This window comes from Rhincodon typus, chromosome 20 (assembly GCF_021869965.1).
Source record: "Rhincodon typus isolate 14 chromosome 20, sRhiTyp1.1, whole genome shotgun sequence".
In the NCBI taxonomy this organism is placed as follows: domain Eukaryota; kingdom Metazoa; phylum Chordata; class Chondrichthyes; order Orectolobiformes; family Rhincodontidae; genus Rhincodon; species Rhincodon typus.
The window spans coordinates 30448769-30470816 of NC_063351.1; the positions used below are offsets into that span (position 1 = coordinate 30448769).

At 41.0% G+C, this 22048-nt stretch overlaps 1 protein-coding gene across 1 annotated transcript in view; it reads left to right on the forward strand.

Annotated features, from left to right (window-relative positions):
* Positions 1-22048, forward strand: part of LOC109912024 (phosphatidylinositide phosphatase SAC2) — a 55007-nt gene that overhangs the window by 27380 nt on the left and 5579 nt on the right. The window contains exons 6-12 of the mRNA XM_048609026.1: positions 3631-3759; positions 4961-5078; positions 6258-6456; positions 10373-10444; positions 10619-10692; positions 16084-16212; positions 17993-18080. Of these exons, the coding sequence (XP_048464983.1) occupies positions 3631-3759; positions 4961-5078; positions 6258-6456; positions 10373-10444; positions 10619-10692; positions 16084-16212; positions 17993-18080 (809 nt within the window). The remainder of the gene's footprint in view (positions 1-3630; positions 3760-4960; positions 5079-6257; positions 6457-10372; positions 10445-10618; positions 10693-16083; positions 16213-17992; positions 18081-22048) is intronic.

Genomic DNA, 22048 nt, shown 5'->3' on the forward strand with positions numbered 1-22048 from the left:
GCAGGAAGTGCTACACCTGCCCCCATACCTCCTCCCTCACCCCCATCCCAGGCCCCAAGAAGACTTTCCACATCAAGCAGATGTTCACCTGCACATCTGCCAATGTGGTATACTGCATCTGCTGTACCCGTTGTGGCTTCCTCTACATCAGGGAAACCAAGCGAAGGCTCGGGGACCGCTTTGCAGAACACCTACGCTCGGTTCACAATAAACAACCGCGAACCATTTCAACTCCCCCTCCCATTCCTCAGACGACATGTCCATCCTGGGCTTCCTGCAGTGCCACAATGATGCCACCCAAAGGTTGCAGGAACAGCAACTCTTATTCCGCTTGGGAACCCTGCAGCCCAATGGTATCAATGTGGATTTCACAAGCTTCAAAATCTCCCCTCCCCCTACCGCATCCCAAAACCAGTCCAGCTCGTCCCCGCCTCCCTAACCTGTCCTTCCTCCCACCTATCCCCTCCTCCCACCTCAAGCCGCATCCCCATCTCCTACCGACCAACCTCATCCTGCCCCCTTGACCTGTCCGTCCTCCCTGGACTGACCTATCCCCTCCCTAACTCCCTACCTACACTCTCCTTTACTGGCTCCATCCCCGCCTCTTTGACCTGTTTGTTTTCTCTCCACCTATCCTCTCCCCTATCCATCTTCTATCCGCCTCCCATTCTCTCCCTATTTATTTCAGAACCCCCTTCCCCTCTCCCTTTTCTGATGAAGGGTCTAGGCCCGAAACGTCAGCCTCTCTGCTCCTATGATGCTGCTTGGCCTGCTGTGTTCATCCAGCCCTACACCTTGTTGTCTCGGATTCTCCAGCATCTGCAGTTCCTACTATCTCTGATCCGCTAGTGTCCTTTTACGGAAGGAAGTCTGCCATCCTTACTTGGTCTGGCCTGTGTGAGACACCATATCCACGACAGACCCCTCTGGGCAATTAGGGGCAATATGTTGGCTTAGGTAGTGAAGCCCGTATCCTGTGAACCAAAAAAAAATTGATACGGATGCCACCCCCATTGTTTAATAAGTACTCTTCTCTGATTCCTTTTGATGCTGAAAGCTGCATTGGTAAACTATCCTGAAGTCTTGATAAACAGAAAACAATCAAATTATGTTAATGTGCTCCACTGCATTGATTATTGGATGGGGCGAGGAGAAAGCAGTGTCTTCAGGCTAACTTTTAATGTAAAATATCAGTGCAGTAAATATTTGACTATACTTTAAAGTGTGGATATAATGTTGTAAAATCAGCCATCAACTAATCAGGTTACCACAGAGGATTTTTAGGAGCTTTTGATTTATTTTTCTTCAACTACTGTCAGATATCTGAATTTGTGCCCTAAGCAATCTGGATTTCAATAGATGCCAGTTTCATGTTCAGTTATAATGTAGACTTCTTAAGCAGTGTGTGTAGCTTCTTAAGTAGCCTCCTAATGTTGCTAATTAAACAGGATGTATGTGACATTTATCAGGGAGTTAAATTTAGTTGTGATGCTGTTATGGTCTCCGACTTGTGCTGGCCTGACTTGTGTGAGACTGGGACTGAGAAAAAGGGAAGATCAGGTGAAAAACTGCAGTTGCAGAGGATGTCACATCTCAGCTGTGAGAGACAGCAAGTGTTAAGTCTTAATTACAAGTGAGGATTGTTACTGGAGAAATTGGCACTGGGTAATTATTGACACTATAAATTATTTTATAATTGCTGGTTTTATTCACATTTAATTCAGTTAAAGATTGTGTTAGTGCAAAACAGTTGGCTTTACAGTACAGTCTGCAAATTTAATTTAGCAGTTCAAAAATTAATTGCACCGTTGTGGGATAGCTTTACGTTGCGTTATGTCTGTAACATTGTTGTTTTTCCAACGTTTTTTTCTTTCCTCAACTCCTCCCACAATGAATTAACCCTGTTCTAATGAAAAGTTCTCAAGATGTGAATGGGATGCAAAAAGGATTTGGATACACTTGGGAGCTGATAGTGTTCTATTCTGCTAGCCCCAAGAAAATGAAGTTGGAAGCTTCATCACTTTCATTTCAGTGAAAGGCTGTGGGCTGACTACTGAATGGATTTATAAACCTAGACTGGCATTTAAATATGGACTTGCTGTGACTGAATGGAGAATAGGAGTAGTTTACAGATGTAAAGAAAATTTGAGGTTAGACTGTTTGCCCCAGTTTGACGAAAGTGAGCCATTCTTAGCTGTGTAATGGTTCTATATACAACCCCAGAGCATGAGCGTCTTGGCAGTCGGGTTCAACTCCTGGACTTGATGCAATTTATCATAGAATCCCTATATCATGGGAATAGGCCGTTTGGCCCATCGAGTCCACGCTGACGCACGTCCCACCCAAACACATCCCCCATCCTATCCCTGTAACCCTGCATTCCCAACATCTAATCCACCTAACCTATATATCCCTGGACTCTATGGGCAATTTAGCACAGCCAATCCACCTGACCTATACATCTTTGGACCATGGGAGGAAACCGGAGCACCCAGAGGAAGCGCACACAGACACTGGGAGAATGTGCAAATTCAAGATGAACACAGATAGCCTTAGGCAACTGGAATTGAACCTGGATCCCTGGTACTGTGAGGCAGCACTGCTAACCACTGAGCCACCATGCCGCCCATGTATTTGGGTGATTGTAAAAATCGCTCCAAGCTGCTTGAAGAAGAATAGGAAGTTTTACCTCCAGTTCCTTCCAGAAGAAACAACCTATAAAACAGTAATGGGGTCTTACTGTACATTGTTTGTGACCTTTAACTACAAAGGTTCCTGCTGAACTGTGGAGTATTGTGGGTAGTTTTGGGTGCCACACTTTAGGAAGGAGAAGAACATGATGGAGCAATGGACAGAAGAGCTTTATGTGAAAGGTTCTGGACTTCAACAACTTCTGCTTATGAAGATAAAGTGAAGAAGTTAGGACAGTTTTCCTTGGTGAGGAGAAAGCTAAGATACTTGATTGTAGTTTCCTAAATCATGAGACATTGGGGCAGAGTGGACACGTTTTCTCAGTTCTAAAAGGATTGAAAATAAGAGGATGCAGTTTTTAAAATAATTTGGAAAATAAGTAAATAGAGTTGACTAAATCTTTTTGTTCAGTGAGCAGCTCTGGGTCTGGAATACGCTTCCAGAAGAACGTTTGAGGCAGGTTCAGTCGAGGCCTTAAAGAGGGTATTGGATGATGATTTCTATTTGTGATGTGCAGGGTTGTGGGGAAAGAGTGGGAGGATAACTCTGAGTCTTGATGGACCGAATGGCTTCGTACAGTGGAACAATTGACATTCCATGACATTTGGTTGAATGTGCAGGTTATTTGGGTATTTTGAAGTTACAAGCTGCTGTATGAGTGCACTTTATTCCCTTCCCTCCATTTTTCATTAAAACGTCAAAAATGCATGCTTAACAGTAAAAGGCGAATTAACATGTATTGTGCTGCCACCTATCTGACATGGCTGTTTGTATGATTCTTGATCGTCTATCCTTGATTGTGCTATGCTGTAGAATCTAAATAGGTTGAGCAACATTATTTGCATCGCTTGCATGTAAAATATCGTAACCTTGCAAAGATGCAAATAATAGAATGATTTGAATTCATATTCTGATCATCATCTTGATTTCTTCTTTCAGTTAAAGAAATTGGGGGTTATGCCACCTGAGCAACCCCTGCCTCAGAAATGCTATCGGATTTATCAGATCATGTGGGCCAACAATGGCGATGCCATCAGCAGGCAGTATGCTGGGACAGCAGCTTTGAAGGTAACACCCAGTTCATTTCATTTCATTGCATTGCAGTTCAGTGACTGGAATGGTTTGCTCGTTTATATGTACTGGGCAGAAGCCAAAATGCTGTTTATACAGTGTTTTAATTGATGTACCACATTATTCTCCCATACACAAGTTCCAAACAATATTAGTGTAGTTTTTATATAGTTAGTATAGAGTGGTTTTCTGATCTGGGTTTGATGTTTGCATGTAACTAATTTAAAATAACTGAGCAGTGAATGGGTGTGAATCTGAGCCGTTTGGAACTACTGAAATTTATAAAATCTGAAAGAACTGCGGATGCAGTAAATCAGTAACTAAAACAGAAGTTGCTGGGAAAGCTCAGCAGGTCTGGCAGCACCAGTGTAATTAGTCTTGAAAATGCCTCCTTTTTGTTTTCAAGTATGAGATTTCCCTGGGGTGCCGATCTTTGAGGATCCCATGTTGAGAGGTGGTCAACTTGATGAGAGTGCCCTTTTCTTATAACTCTTCTGTCTTGGGAAGGAACACTTGTGAGCTGCATCTATTCTGTAAGTTTCAGGGTAGCCTAGTACTGAGCATTGAACAGTAGACAGAATTCTTCTCCTAAGAGTATCTCCTGTGTTTTGGTCTCAAGTCTTTGAAAGCTTGAATTCAGGAGTCTGCTTGCTTCTGATGAGGAGGAAGTGTCGCTGAGCTGTTATGGGGGTGGTAGGGAGGAAGAGGAAATTGTTGCTAACCCTGTTAAAGCTACGCTGCTCACCGTATAAATACCTGAATAGAAAAAGCACAGCAAGTGAGACTGGGACAGACGTGGATGTGACTACTGCCAGGGTGGGTAGGTTGTGTCATTGCTAGTTTTCCAAAATGCTCATTTCCCACCCCACAGCGCCATCATCCTTGTTTTCTCTCTGCTCCTTCATTTTTTGCTGTGTGGAAGAAAATGGAAAAAGCCAAATAAGCAGTTATACTGCACAAATCTAGTTAATCAGTTTGGAGCGTCTTTCACATTATGACCTGCTCCAGGATGTACCAACACGAATTTGGGAGCCAGATGGTGCCTATGACTTTTGCTATTTTCGGAGCAATAAAAAAATAAAATCTGATGCCCTGACCTGAAAGCTGAAACATTTTCAGCTTCGAGACCATCTGTGGTAGTTCTCACCTTTCTCAGCAGAAGTGTGGGTGTATTATTCTTCTTCCTTTTGAATGTTAGGGCGACTTTACAAGAACTGGAGAACGAAAGCTTGCAGGAATGATGAAAGACGGTTATAACTCTGCCAATCGGTATTATCTCAATCGCTTCCGTGATGCATATCGACAAGCTGTCATAGGTAAGAGCACTAAAACTTTACGAACATTAAGAAATCTTGGAGAATCTGTCAGGAAATATATGTGCACCTACACAATTTCATTGGGTTTCTTCCCACATATTCTTTTGTATTTGAAAATAATGAAGCTTTCTTCCTGAAAATTAGCTCTGTTAAACTTCTAACCAATGATGTGTCTCGACTATGAATTAACTGGGTGCAATATTGTAGATTTACATTAAAAACATCACACTAGAGTATTGGGACATCAACATGCAGTGTCCTTCAATCTACCACTTTTTTTATTAGTTAACTTTTTTTTTCTAATCAACCTGTTCAGAGATGTCATTACATATTTTCAACCTGGGTCTCCCGGTCCAGGGATGAGGATACTACTGCACCATAGGAGGGCTACCTACCGCCTGTTGAGTTTCACCAAAATAGAATATGCATGGCAGTTTCTCATTAAAATCCAACAAGGAAGTTGGACAAATTGCAAGAGTCAGATTTGTGCACCTCCAGCTGGTCATAACTTTAAATTGGGTCATATTTTCACCTTGACCTATTATTTGTACTTCGTTCCCTTTTCCTCTCCGCACACACACCAGTCACCAGTTGGGCTAATGGAACTTTCCTGTCTTCTGTTACGGTCTAACTGGAGAATCTGACAGCAGCAAAATACATTGGAAACCTCCATCTGATTTCCATGCACTGAGTTGCTGATTGGCATATCAAACTTCTGCTTGCGGCTACTCTAGATGTCTAGCATATATAATGCTTATTGAGCGTTTCCAGTATCTGGTCATATTGGAAGCTAAGCTACTGAGTGGAAGGCTAAGTGTGTTCAAATTGTGATGGGGGTGGGAGTGGGAATCATTGTTTGGACTAGTGAATGTTTGCAACTCAGTCTGCATTTTTAAGTTAGATTTTCTGTTCCCTTATGTATTCTATCACGTTCTCTGGTGCAAATTTGTAATTTGTCCTGCTCAACGTTGTCTTTGGCCACTTATGTAGATGGTTTACCCACAGAATGATTTTCGTTATGCTTGACAGTGAATACACGTTTGGTCATTTTTTTAGTTTACTGTCAAATGAATGTTGCTTTCCATCCTAGTGGTTATACAGCCATTGAGATTTTTAATATATAAATATGGTATTGTGTTTAAATGTACAGATAAATGGTAATGTTTCCCTTTTGATTAGATCCAATGCAGGGCATCCCAGTGACTGAAGATCTCTATTCCATCTTTAGCAAGGAAAAAGAGCATGAAGCTTTGCAAAAACAGAACCAGAGAAGCCAGCAGGAACAGTTCAGTCTCCTCTTGCAGAATTATATGAAAATGCTATTACCGGACGATGAGAAATTCCATGGAGGCTGGGCTGTGATAGATTGCGATCCCAGGTCTGTAGCTACAAAATTCATCCATCACTGAGAATTTTTATTTCATTCTCCAAAATTAAATATTGATGAATCCCAACCTGTCATACTTGATTAAATGTAGAAAATAGCTGCAACAAAATATAAGCCAATCCCTGTTTATGTGGAACAAGAAAATTGATGGTTGAGCCTGATGTTTGAAGGCTGAATTTTTAATCAAGATTTGAAATGCCTTTTAAATCCGGTGATATTTATTTAATGCTGTCAGTAAACAAGTGTGCATGGAGCAGCAGCAAGGTTGAATTATTGCGTTCCAGAAACATAGTCCAACTGTTAAAAACAGATTTTGAATGCTAGGAATAAATATATTACAAATTTGCTGCAACGAAGAGTTGACTGTTGGAAGAGAAAAGGGCTTTTTTTCTTAAAAACGAAAGTTTATTTCAATAATCCAGGCTTGACGTGCTTACACTGATTCAGAATAAGTATTTGTAATGTTTAGAAATGTGTTTATTCCTCAGCTCTCAAGAAGTAATGCCAGACTTGAAGCATCCACACACTCTCCACAGATGCTGCCAGACCTGAGTTTTTCCAGCATTCTCTGTATTTGTTTGATTTTCAGCATGTGCAGTATTTTGCCTTGCTTGTGTCTCCTTCCTCTGGGTCAAGGGACAAGTCTCTTTCATGATAAATTGCTAATGCTGCTATATTGTCTTCCATGGTGATGCATGTCAATTACAATAATTTTTTTTCTGGTAAATTTGAGAGTTATCATTACAAACAAATTTTTTTCTTTCTTATTCATTCATGGGATGAGGGTGTTGCTGGCTAGGCAGCATTTATTACCTATTCATAATTGCCCAGAGGGCAGTTGAGAGTCAACCACATTGCTGTGGGTCTGGAGTCACGTGTAGGCCAGACCAAGTAAGGATTGCAGGTTCCTTCCCTAAAGGACGTTAGTGAACCAACTGGGTTTTTCTGACAATCAGCAATGGATTCGTGTTCATCATTAGACTCTTAGTTTCAGATCTTTTTTTTTTCTAATTCCAACTCCACCATCTGCTGTGGCAGGATTTGAACCTGGAGTCTCTGCTTAGATCTCTGGATTATCAGTCCAACGATAATACCAGTAGGTCGTTGCCTCCTCTATCGTTACCAATGTTATGGTGCCAGCAACTGATAACATCTTTTTATTTAGCACTTCATTGTGCATGGTCGCTAAATTGAATATTTTGAAGCCGCCATCATTTCATAGAATCATCCAGTACAGAAAAGGTCCTTTGGTCTGCATCACCGAGTACCACTTTCCAGCATTTGGCCCTGAAGCGTTTCCAACACTTAAGCTGTACTGAATGGACATCTGTATTCCGAGACTGGTTTTTCCTTCATAGCACAGCTTTTTATACCAGGTTTATGCTCATGGTTTGAAACCATTTTGCAACGCTGTGTGTATGGAGAAGGGAGAAAGTTAAGATTCTGGGAGGACTGGAAAATTGTCGGAACAAATCCAATGATAGCAATGGACTTGATGTTGTATTGCACTACACTTATTTCCGTTGTGTTTCACCCTTGGAGTTTATAGTTTCAAAAATTGCATGAAATGGTTTCTGGTTCGAGTTGTACAGTTATATTTCCAAGTAAACAAGAGTAAGTGTTGACAAGACGACCCCATTTTGTTGAAGATTTTTGACCTGCATGCTACAGGATAATATGCCAGAATATCAATTTAAAGGTTGGGCGGGTGGTGGTGGTGGTGGAGATGAGAAAAACAACTTTTATACACTGAGCACAGTGCTGCTTGGGACACAGATTGGTAGATGCATTGTCATAGAGGATGCACCAGTTAATGACTGACAGTAAACTGCCAGGCCTATACATGCTCTGCACCTCAGAGCCTAACAAAGTGACACCCACCCATTGGTTCAGTTGTCCAGGTAGTATCTTGACCAACCAGAGACAATTTCTAGTTTAAAATTCAAAGCCTGGAAGTTAACTGTCAGTCATTAATTGGTGCATTCTGCCTGGCATCACCTCTACCAATCTGAGTCCATCTGCCAACTGGTCAGCATTTTCCTCCCATACAGTGCAAACATTGGTTTTCCGTTTAAATTAATATTCTTGCATATTGTCCAGATGAGCGCAAGATACAAAACTTAGGAAAAGTCTTTCTGCTCAGCAGTGCTGTACTACCGAAAGGTGATTTATAGATAATGACAAGACACACAAATTACACTGAATACAGTTAAAACATGAACATTAGCAGCAGGAGCCATTTGCCTTGCCATTCAATATGATAATGACTGACCTCTATCTCGGTGCCATACTCTCTCTCCCCTACACCTCATGATGTCTTTAATGTTTAGAAATCTGTTTGTTTTAAATATATTCAGCAACACATCCTCTGTAGCCTTCTGTGTTAGAGAATTTGACAGGTTCACTGCCCTCTGGTGAATGTTTTCCTTACCTTTGTCGGCCTACCCCATGTCCTGAGACACTGTGACCCTTGTTCTAGAAGCTCCCACCTGCCAACTTGGCCAATGGAAACATCATCCCTGCCTCCACTCTCCCAGCACTATCAGAATTGTGTATGTATCCATGAGGTCCCTTAATTCTTGTAAACTCCAGTGAATACAGGCCTAGTTTATCCAATCTCTCCTCAAACCAACAATCCTGTCTTCCCATGAATCAGGATGCAGAACCTTTGCAGCACTCCCTCTGTGGCAAGTAGATTCTCTCTTCAGTGAGGAAACCAAAATTGTGCACTGGTGTTGTCTCAACAAGGCCCCATACCGCTACAATAAGAAATCCTTGCTCTGTACTCCAATCTTCCTGCTGTGAAGGCCAGCTTACCATTTGCCTTCCCTTAGAATTGGGTATTGCTGCTTACTAGAATTGTTTTTGAAGTTAGCTTGAATCTGTGTAGCTGAAAATTTGGCAATATTTGGATGTTGCTTAGCTTTCAATGATTACTAAAATAACTGACTGGGCGAACACATTTTCAGGTATTATTGCTTTAATAAGGCAGCGAGACAACAATATTGTAATTCCACAGACACTTTCACTTCGAGTTTCTGGTTATGGCTGTGCCATAAGCGTGTGACGTGGTTTGAGTTAAGAGCATCTTCTTGAAAACTTGGTATTAGTTCAACCAGGGTGTGTAATGAAGCCTGTCTAGTTGTCTTACAGCTGGGTTTCACAATCCAGTGAAATGGTGCTTAGTTCCAAGTCCTGTACCTTGGGCAGCCCAGACTATTCTACTGGAGCCACTGGGCCATCTGCCAAAATGGATTTTACTTGAATTGAAACTAATAGATGAAGATCATGTTCACTTAAAGAAAATTTAATGTTCAACAAGCTGTATGAAAGAAATTATGACTTTGTTTCCCACACTGCATAATAATTTATTTTTTATTCCGAATTTGTGCCAAGATAAAGCAGTTTCATTATTGAGTTAAAATAAAATGAAACCGTCGATAAGATTAGTGAAGCACTGCAGCCCTCGGGTAGAGTTTTTTGATTAATTTTTGTCTCACGTACCTCGGTACAGTGAAAAGTTGTTTTGCGTGCAGTACAGGCAGATCATAACATACAAGGTGTATTAGGGTAACAGAACAGAGTGAAGAAGGCTGAAGGGAAGGCGCACAAAGAGCGAGATCAACATTTAAATTTAAAATTAAATAGTCCTCCCAACCTTGAATTTATGTTCACCTCTTGCTCTCAGCTGGCTTTGGAAGAAGTGGTGCTTAACTGTCTTTGCTAATATTTTAAGTTGATAAAAGTTATTGAAATGCCACCTGATGGATTTTGTGGGGCAGTGCTTTGTGGTGTGGTAGCTTTGCCTTTCTGATTGGGAAGATTATAAGAATGAATGAACTTTAGTTGTTTTCTGAGTGTTTCCTGAGGAAATTTTATGTTGTTTGGAACTATCCTTTTTTTCCAGCCTTATCGATGCCACCCACAGAGATGTTGATGTGCTTCTCCTCCTCTCCAACTGTGCCTACTACGTGGCCTAGTAAGTAAATGGCCAGCTTGTTTACAACTGTCAAAGTTAACACATTTCAGTTTGTAGTCAGAAATTGATGAAATCCAGAACTGTCGCTAAGCAGCCCATTAAGCAAGTGTGCGATTGTTCACTTGTGTGTGAAACTGGTTTCAAATGTGACATCGTCTATCCCTCATTTGACAGCTACGACGAAGAGGTTGATAAAGTGAATCAGTATGAAAGAATGAACTTGGAAGATTTGGAGAAGATTGAAATTGGTGAGTGTCTTTCTTCAGGTGTCTAATTTACTTTGGGATGGGCAGACTGTACAGGTAGTTCTCCTAGAACGCGATAGTTGCGTTCTTGCGTGACCTGGTGCTATAGAAAATGCTGTAGAAAATCACCACACTGTACAGTAGAAAGTTCGCGTTATTCAAACACCATCCACTGTTCAATCACATTACAGCTGATTTGCATTAACGGAACGTGTTATAGCAGAACTACCCATACAGGATTTCTTGGCAGTGTTGCAGCTCAAATTCCCGTGAGAGTTTGAATGGCGCCCTACGTTGTTGTTATCATTCTCATCCTTGCTGGGAAATGCAGATTGATCTCCACGTTACATTGCAGTCCATTTCTGTGCCTGCTGTTGCTTGTTGAAAAAGGGGTCTGTGTGTGTGTAAGTGGGTCTTGTACCCAAGATTTGAGATTTTATTTTAAATTCATGCTGTAATGTGTTGCAGTTTTCAGTAATGTTGGGGTAAGACAGTCTTAAGATTTTACCATACATGAAAGATTTAATTTCATGATATCCTTGCAGAAGCTGATAACTTTAAATAAGGTACTTGAATTTGCAGTAGCCCACTTAGAGGAATTACATGAGGAGATTTCAAGTTAGAAGTACTTTCATTATAATGAATCAGCAAAAATCGAATATTGACTGAACACTAATAGGGAACTAATAGTGAACATATTTCCGAAAGATCAGCTTTGTCACAGTAGCCACGACAGTAAATGTGAATTTCAGGAAAAATAAATTCCAAAGCAAAAAAATTGATAGTTTAACTAAGTAATAAAAATGACCATTGAAAAGTCCAAAGCAACAGAGCCACCTTAAAAATCTTTTTTTCTTTTTGCCCTTCTGGTTGAGAAGCAGAGCTAGACAGGAGGTTATTTAGGCTCCATATCCTGATTGTGCTCGGGAAGGTGGTGTAGACAGAGGCCAAGCCAAGGAGTTGGATTGAACAAACATTTGAACTTGATTAGCTTCTGGTGTGGCAAACCCAGAGATGGCCTCAGTGAAATTTGACAAGGGTGGGTGGGGGTGGAGGAATCAGAGGCCTTTCAGCCTGCATTTTCCTTCTCTCCCAGCCTGTTTGTGGTTAGGGTTTTGGGGACGGTGGAGGACGGGGAGTACCTGTCTATCTCAGTCATGTTCTGGTCCACGTCATGCCAGTTGGATAAGCTCGATTTATAAATATTTCAAGAAGTTAAGGCCTTCTAATACACACTTCAACAACAGCATTTAAAACCTCAAAAGACAATTCATTGAAAAATCAAACCAGGTTGCAACTTGAGGGGCAAGATGACTATAAGTACACTACTGGTGACTGGCTACAATAGGAGATGAGACCAAAGTATTCATCAGAAGATGTATTCTTTTTGGTAGAAAACCAAAGCTGGCTGGTTGGTTGGGTCGGTTGGTCCCCTATTAAACTTTCCCAATTGTTAAATGGCACTCTCAAATCCTGTTGTGGTGTGCTGGTTATAATGAATCTCGTGTTGGTTTCAATCTTGGGATAGAGTGGCCATGCTTTCGGGTTTTGGCTAAGAGCCCTGAATAAGGAAGAGTTCAGAGGCATGTTGATCCATCGGACAGGTACAGTAAGAATGAGGGAGGCAAATGTTCTGTTATAAAGGGATAGACAATAAGGAAGTCCTGTGACAGGTATGCAGGGCATTGGTGAAGCCATAGCCAGAGTTTTGTGTACAGTTTTGATCTCTCCTCCAAAAGAAACACCATACTTGGTGTACAGAGCATGCAACAAAGGTATACTTGACTGGTTCCTGGGATGAATGGATTCACCTATGAACATAGCTTAAGTAGATTAGATCTATGATGAAGAGGTGGTCTACATGTAAAATACTTAAGATGCTTGACAGGTTGCTGTTGCATGCTTCTCCTGCCTGGAGAATCTGGAACATAAGGACGTAGTCCCAGGATAAGGGGCTCAGTAACTTGGGACTCAGACAAGAAATAACTTCAATTAACTGTAAATATTTCGAATTCTATCCTTGGAGAGCCATCCGTTAGAATATTCAAGATGGATCAACAGAGTGTTGGTTACTAGGGGATTTAGGAGATGTGCAGAAAGGTAACATTGAGGTAATCGGTCATTATCTTGTTGAATGGTGGAGGAGGCTGGAAGGGCCAGTTGAACTACTCTAGCTCTTAACTCTTTTTTTAATGTCGTTGGCCTTCAGGCACTCAATTTGGGTGCAGCTCTGATTCCTGTCCCCCTGTCAAACACAATGCTTTGACAAACACTGTTAAGCAATCTCTTACTTTCCATGTTCAAGAAGGAAAACAGGTTTGTTAATAATTTCGATTACTTACCAATATGTTTGAGTTGGTTGTGCAAAAGAAAATGGTCATCAGGAAGTGGGAGGATCATGGCTACAAAGTGTGCTCTCCCCTCTGCCCACATCTTGTAGTTTGGCTGCCCGCATTATCCTCTCAGGTTGCTAATCCATGACCAAGAGTGGGGAAAATACTCTCTCAATTTCTCTCTGGTCCTCTTGGAATTGAAACCATCCCAGGAGATCACATGGACTAATTGTTTGTTAGTATAAAGATACTCATTTTCTGATGTGTATCTCTCCCAGTTCCTCTTGAAAGAACATAAGTCTTTACGTATTCTCCCCAGAACGCAACGGTTTCTCTCATCTAGAGAGAAACCATTTTGAACATCTTCTGATGCATACTTTGGTCTCATCTCCTCCTCCTTTTGTAGCCAGTCACTGATTGATAGGGTACTTATAGCCATCTTGCCCCTCAAGTTGCAACCTGGTTTGACTTGTGCAATGAATTGTCTTTTTGTGGATTTAAATACAAGTGTCTGTTAGAAGGCCTTAACTTCTTGCAAGAAGCTTGCTTAGAAAATCACGTGGGCTAAATTTCTTAAATCTCCAAGAGCCCTGTCTGTTCCGTTCCCTTATTTTTGACCAAAAACAAACTCTGTAATATCCTGCTTCTCCATAGCAGGATCTCCTTTCTCCTCACCTTTGAAAAACAGCTGTTCCTTTTCTGAGAGATGCTTAAGAAGTGTTTAGACTCTCGCTTAGCATTTTAATGGTTTAACATTTAAGTTTCTTCCCCTGTGCCAGATTAGGTGGGTATGTCCCCAGGCTAGGGTGTCCATCATAATCTCACCATCCACTTTTTTAAAAGAATATTCTGCTTCACCTTAAGTTTAAGGGGTCATTTTAAATATAGTTATCTTGTGAAGTTCAATGAGCATGAGTTACTGATACAGTGTAGGTAGTAGAAGGGTCCAGACCCAAAACGTCAGCTTTCCTGCTCTTCTGATGCTGCCTGGCCTGCTGTGTTCCTCCAGTTCCACACAGTATTATCTCAGACTCCAGCATCGGCAGTTCCTACTATCTCTGTGTAGGTAGTAGGCTGATTAAAGAAGGCCACCTTCTCCAGGGCTGTTAAAGATGGATGATGAGCACGAGCCCAGCCTCCACAACTCTCTTCTCCGTTGAATGAATAAAAATAGCCTATTGACACAGTTTGTTTTTAGCATTTAACACTTCCTGCTTTTGCCTCAAATATCTCAAAAGCAAGAGTCTAATTTTCAAAAGTTTGATGCTTGTAAAATTCACATTGACTTTGACTTTAAAATAGTTCTAAAATCTGCCTTCATAAATTATAGATGTGCATGACATTACAGCTCAACTTTAATGTTACTTATGAAGTGCAAAACAGATCTGTTACTTTAATTCACAGCATGAGGCATCTGGTGCACTTCAAATTACAAGCTCCATTTCAAAATTACTTTCTTGTCAAACATGTATCCTAAAAGGTTTTGTGTGATTTACAACCGCTCGGTGTGGAATAGTAGCAGGGCCTTGGTCAGTAGCAGAATAAATTTCAGTTTGTATGAGAATTTGAGGAAATTTGATGTGTACCTGCTGTGGCATTTGTTTTGAGTTCCATATTATTCAAACTAGTTTAAATTAGGATAAAATGGGGAATGAGGTCAGAGAAAGGAGCTTGCTTTTATGCTAATTGATCCTTTTTTAAAAAAAGAGAAAAAGAACTGTACATTTTGAAGCTACCTAATTATCACAGCAGTGTTTTGTTAAGTTAGCTGTTTACCTACAGCTATGGACACAATGTATTTTAATTGCCAAAGCCTTTGAGATGGTCGTCCAGAGAAGTATTTCTTTATTGTTGAGTCTAGGGGGAAAATAATTAAAACATAACTGGATTTGAGAAGCAAACAGAGCTTTAAGGGGTAAGAGATTGTGTCTGAGACAGTATTAAGTGGACTGTCATTGCCCTGCATTGGGAAATGGAAGATCAACAGTGGAGTCACGATAAGGAATTGAAGAGGTAATCCAAAGAGTTTAGTTTGGCTCATGACCGTGGGAGAAGGTATTGTTGGTGAATGTTTAGGGAATATGATGGAAGCACAAGAGGTGGAGGAAAATGGAGAGAGAGAATGGAAACAGAGTTGCTTTACGTCCCAATTTCACCAACTTCTGCTCTGGGTGCAGCTTGCAAGCTTGAGCGGCTCCTAGTCCCTGCCATACTGTAAATCCCATCCAGCAGTTTGCCACCCAGCAGATGAGGCAGGAAACCAAACCTCTTTTAGGGTAGAGCAACAGAAGGAAGAGAATAAGCTGGAAGAAATGAGAAGCTGTGAGAGTAACACACACACAACAGCTGGGCAAGAGACTTACTTAGAGTAAACAAGTCAGTCAATCTCTTTATTAAATGTTCAAACAGGTGAACATGGGAAATAGGACCAATAGAGCTTCATCTGCTACTTCATACAATTGTGGCTGTTCTTGGACTTCATCTCTTCTGTGTGCTCCTCCAATCCCCTTCGTTCCCTGAGAGCCTGAAACACACTTCCTACCTTTGATAAATCCAACAATGGATCTTCTACAACCTGCAGGGGTAAATCACTTCACCATTCTTTTTGAGTGAAGTAATTTCCCTCCATCTTGGTCTCTTATCCTGAGACTGTTGCCCTTGTGTTTTTTTTTAAATCCCTGGTCAGGTGGAAGCAATCTGCAAGTCTACCCTGCTAAACCTCCCAGAATCTTGTCTCAATGAGATCACGCCTCATTCTTTTAAATCCAGACAGGCCAAGTTTACACAACCTTTCCATTTTAGGGCAACCTTCTCATCCCAGGGACCAATTTATTGAACCTTTGCTGTATTGCCTTTAATAAAAGTATGTGCTTTAATAAATGTAAAGACAAAACTGCGATCAGTGTTCCAGAGCCACCAAACCTTGCAAAGCATGCAAATTGAAGCAACTATAACGTACTGCAGCATATTAAGTATGATTTATAGAATCCTTGTGTATACTACTTTGTGACCAGTAATGATAAAGCAAATATTGTGATTTTCTATTTTTTTAAATTAAAAGGTCCAGAACCAACTTTCTTCGGGAAGCCCAAGTTCACTTGTATGAGGCTGCACTACAAACACAATGGAACTAGTGGATACTTTCATACACTCAGAGCTGTGATGCGAAACCCTGAGGAGGATGGGAAAGGTAATGCTTTCTACAGTTTCCTTCTGTGATGTGTCGAGATTGTGACCATGTCTGGTTTGATCTGTCGACAACTGGAATGTTGCATCATTGGAGGTGTTCTCTGTTTAGGAACAAACCCAACCTTTTTTTTGTTTCTGATCTCTCATTATATACCATCTGGTAAAGGATCCTTAAAATGTCAGTTCATTTGACAGCTTTATCCAAAAGCTGTTTTTTTTTTTTTTACAAGTTCCAATGGATGTGTCTGCATAGTAAACACATGCAAGACTGATTTATGCTAGCTTGAGACTTGCAGTTGATTTTTTTTACCTGATCACTGGATATATTTTTGACATAGGAGAGGCGATGGCCTAGCAGTATTATGGCCGGACTGTTAATCCAGAGACCCAGGTAATGTTCTGGGGACCTGGGTTCAAATCCAGCGAAATCCACAGGGATTTAAATTCAATGAATTTCTGGAATTAAGATGACCGTGAATCCACTGCTGATTATCGGAAAAACCCATCTGGTTCACGAATGTCCTTTAGGAAGGGAAACTGCCATCCTTACCTGGTCTGGCCTACATGTGACTCCAGACCCACAGAAATGTGGTTGACTCATAACTACCTTCTGGGCATTTAGAGATGTGCAATAAATGCTGCCTAAATGGTAAATTTGTTTACCACTCTTGACTATACTACTACAAAAAACATAGTAATCCACCCTTCTATTTGGTCAGCCTTTCCTTAGTGGGTAGGCAAAAGCTTACCTGGCCGAGAGTTAGGCAACTTATTGGCTTAAGGTAATACATATTGATGTTTTTCTCCCTTCTCACTAGTGTTCTGTCCTCTGAGTACATACCTCATTAGCCATTTATCAGATGTAAACCTCTGAAAGTGTTTAGATTATGTGGTAAAGGGTAGCACAGATAGTCTGCAAGTTGGTTTTGAACAAGCAGGCCTTGGATTAATGTAACTTTCCATTGTAATTAAGAGCAGGGCCTTTGTTTTTAATAGCCCTACTCCACCGTATTCTACCTGTATTCTACAGCCTGCTGAACCTGTCCAAATGTAATGCAGTCCCCTCATCTGGAGAAATACTGACAGGGGTTGGGGTGGAGAGAGAGAGAGAGAGAGAGAGAGAGAGAGACTGGCCCCACCATTCCTGGGCTAGAAGGAGAAAAATCCACCAGAATCCAACTGTTTTGCCAATGTAAAGTGTCCACATGTGTACCCTGGATGAGGGTAAAATTGGACTGTGCTGCATTAAACAGACTGCTAGCATACCATCCAGGTGTAAGTATGCACAGAATAGCAATTAGCTAAGTACCTGAGGATTGGCACCATGAATTGTTTTTGACAATAGAAAATTGAAAACGTTTGGCAACAAGTTTGCAACACGTTGTAAAAAGTTTACTACCTCCCCGAATGACTCATTAAATCATGAGTATTAGCTAAGTTATACGGACCAAGAATATTTCTTACACTTTCCACTCTTTCCCCATGCACGCGTGCCCACAGTGCTTCCACAATGGAAGAACTCCCACACACAAACTCGCATACTGTTAGTGTCTTTCTGCCCAGCCACCTCGAATGGGGCATCGTAGGAAATTTATTTCGGTTACAATTCCAAGATAGTCTGCCATTCTTGCTATCATGGAATGTGAATATAGAAGAGCTTGGACAAGGCACTAATAGGCTATGAACAATATAAATAATACTTTAATGAAACATGAAAAAGTTCATAATTGCATAAGATGTTCTTGTAAACAATACTTCATAGTGTTTTAATTGGTTTGCAGACACCCTTCAGTGCATTGCTGAGATGCTTCAACTTACAAAACAGAGCCTGGGATTAGATGTGTCAATTGTAGAAAAGAAGTTAGAAAGGTGAGTTGGAATTAGGACAGCTTTAATTAGCTTGTTAATATTGTCTGTGTAAACAGGCATGAAGAAAGCAGAAAGCAGCAGAAGAATTTTGTATTCTCAGTTCTGTGGTTGAATATCAGCTGTACTCTGATTTCCAATTCTGCTTTCATAACGACCACTGGGGAAAACTGTTATCTTTAATAAAAAGATATCTGCGAACTTGGAGAATGAAGAATTGTTTCAGTTCTGTGTGATTTTAGAAAATGATGCACTTGTAGCTGCAATGATGGCTTTTCAACTAAATCTCCCTACACTCCTTTATTCCCATTTCCCTACTCTCCTTTCTATTTTCTTCCCATTCTCCTCTTCGTTATTTATTGCTGTTATTTTGATAGCTACATGTAATTTAAAAAAGGTGTATTTTCTTCTGTCAGACGGAAAATATTGTTGTGCTAACTCTGTGCCCCATTGTTCATGATTCTTCAATTCATTGAAGCATACTGCTATTTACCCACTTGAAGCTTTTGTAAAACTGTGAAATTTATTTTTAATCCCTCAGCCTTCACTGTTCCAGTTTCAAGGGTCATTGCTGTGATTTTCCATGTGATACATTCTCATTAATATTTGCTGTTTCTTCTCTTTGCCATATATTTCCTGTAAAGAGACAGTGCCCAGACCTATATGCCAAATTGCTTGGGTGGCCCAGAGCACTCGATTGAGGAATGTTTAAAGCTCTCGATCCCATTTGTTTTTTTTTTTGTTTCCTTCCCCCTTTTGTTCCCACCTCTCGTAAGATGCCTGCTGCAGCACTTTGAGAAGCCTGTCATATTGGCTGTACAGTCTGACTGTTCTTTGTTCATTTTATCCTTTTGTCCAATAAAAGAGACAAGAAGCATGTTTCCTAATATGGCATTGCCAGCAAATTTCAGTATAGTTCTTTTTATCTCAATTTAGATAAACAGACCTTTTTGAGAGATGGGAGAAATATTTATTTAACCCTCCTTTTTTTTTTTTTTGCTTTCCATCCCCTTGCTATCTGTTTTCTTAAGAATGTATTTGTTTTGATGTCACGTGCCTTAACTTTTATTAGTCTCCTCCTTTTTGGCACATCATTAAATGCTTGTTTTCTTTGAAAATTCACAAACACGGCAAGCTCTGTTATGGTCATTTTCACTTCGATAGGGTGACGTTTCTTGGATTGGATCTGCTTTGCGGATCGCTTTTGCGAATGGTGGCTTCTTCTCCTTGTAAGCAGCTAAGGGAGATGGGGGTTCATTTGGAAGTGATACAAATCCAAGTCTCAGCGCGATAACTTGTGTGGTCAAAGCACTGGTCATGCAGTGCCTTTGGAAGTGTAAAGGAATACTTACTCCATCCACTTGGATGGTGGTGGTGTAGTGGTTACCTTGCTGGACGAGCAGTATGGAACCCCAGGGGTCATGGGTATGAATCCCAGCATGGCAGATGATGAATGTAAGTTCATTGATGTCTGGAACGGAGAGTTGGCCTAATGGCAAATGGGTAACCACTGTAGATTGTTATCCAAACAAAAAAAATCTGATTTACTAACATCATTTAGGGAAGGAAATCTGCCGTCTTTACCTGGTTTGGCTGATATGCACTCCAGATCCACAGCAGTGTGGTTGGCTCCCAATTGCAATGAATGCTGGCCCAGCCAGTGATGCCAACTTCTGAATAGGGAACAAATATGGAAAAAAAAAAATCAACACCAAAATCAGCAGCAGATTTTGCAGGGTGGGATAGGGGAGCAGCAGAGTTCCTTCACTCCTCCGTGCAATTACAACTCGCCCAGCAAAACCAGCTAATATTAAAATGGCAGGTGGTAAGCTAACAAAGAAAATGAAATACCTATTTCTCCTTTTCTAAGGAAGTTTTATTTAAGTAGGCAGGTACCCAGATAGCTGTGTTCCGTTTCAATGAGCCCGCAGTTGGGTGTAAGTCTTAAAATAAGGCTGTGCCTATCAGCATTATGATCTAATTCTTTGTTGGAGACTCAAGTGGTCTACAAACTTGCACGTGCTGTTTACAAGGTTCTGTGGCTTCAACCTGGGCTTGCAAAATCTTGGTTTAAATCTTAATTTGCAACCAACATGGGAATTTTTCAATTAATACTTAGCAACAAAAGGCTCCAAGATAACAATCTGTTCTCTCAGGTCATGGACTCCAAGCCCCTGCTTGAGGATTTCAGCACATTGGGCTGATGCTTCAGTGTAGTACTGAGGTAATCAGAGACCTACTTAAAAGCTTTGAAGGAGTGATGACCATTCCCTTCAATAACTTGATTATCCTCAATTGATCAAACATCTTAAAAGAAAATTATTATTTTATACACAGTAGTTTGGGCAATTTAAAACTTGCAGCCACGTTCTAAAACAAAATCTATAATTCTGCTTCTTTAAACTTGGAAGCAAGAATTCTTAAAACTAAGCGTTTTACCTGCATTGGCCCAAGGTGGAGTAATGTTTTCAGAGTTGTCATTTTTTAAAATCCTGCCATGGCTTCTTGCATCACCTCCAGAGCTTCCTGCAGCCCTGTGACCCTTTGAGATCTCTCAGCTCCTCCATTTGAGTCTCTTCCACATACTTGATTTTAATCAACCCACCACCGCAATTGCACTTTCTGTCGCTGAAGCTCTCGAATTCTATCCTGGGAATCTCACTCTTTGTGCTTTCCTCTCAAAAGTGCTCTTCAAACCCACCTCTCTCCAACCGTTCTCGTCAGTGTGGAAGTTCTGGTGTTGGACAGGGGTGGACAAAGTCAGAAGTCACACATTTTAGTCCAACAGATTTATTTGAAATCACAAACTTTTGGAGTGCAGCCCCTTCGTTTAGGGTTCTGACGTGTCACAGCGCAAAACCACAATGACCACCTTGGAAGGCAGACACAGGATACGACTGATAGAGTAGCTTTCGTCGTCCAGTACTTCCCCGGAGCGGAGAAACTACGCCATGTTGTTCGCAGCCTTCATGTCATTGATGAGCATCTCGTCAAGACCTTCTCAACGCCTCCGTTTCTCACCTTCAAACAACCGTCAAACCTTAAACAGGCCATCCTTCGCAGCAAGCTACTCAGCCTTTAGGACAACAACAACCACAATACCACATGATACTGTCATAGCAACCTCTGCAAGACACAGATCATCGACATGAATACTACCATCTCACAAATAGCACCCAACGCGTACACGGCAGATACTCGTGTGACTCGGCCAATGCTGTCTATCTCATACGCTGCAGGCAAGGATGCCCCGAGACTCGGTATATTGGCAAAACCATGCAGACACTACAACAATGGATGAATGGGCACTGCATAACAATTGCCAGACAGGGATGTTTCCTCCCAGTTGGGGAACACTTTAACGGTGAAGGGCATTCAGCCTCCGATCTTTGGGTTAGCGTCCTCCAAGCCAGATGTTGAGATACACAACAACGCAGAATTGCCGAGCAGAGACTGATAGCCAGGTTCTGTACCCATGACGATGACCTTAACTGTGATCTTGGCTTTGTCGCGCTACATGTGACCCCACCATACTGTTCTGTAGCTGTAAAATCTTTCTTACTGTCCTGTTTTTAACATCATCACCTTGATAAATTATGATAGCTCTACCTTAATTAGTCTGTACAGTATTGAATTACTTATTACTTTGGTTAGACCCTCAGCATGCGACTCTTATACTTATTATGTTATTCTAGTCATTTAGTTTGTCTCCAGCTCCACCTTATTTTTAATATTTTTAATAATCTCACTGTCGAACACTCCACTTGCACCAGTTGTATGATCTTTTGATCTGTCTGCTTATAAACTCTGTGTCCATGTGGTCTCCTCTCTCACTATCTAACGAAGGGGCTGTGCTCTGAAAGCTTGTGATTTTAAATAAACCTGTTGGGACTATAACCTGGTGTTGTGACTTCAACCTTTTGGTCAGTTGTCCCATAATCTCCTTGTATGGCTGAGAACCAAATTTGTTT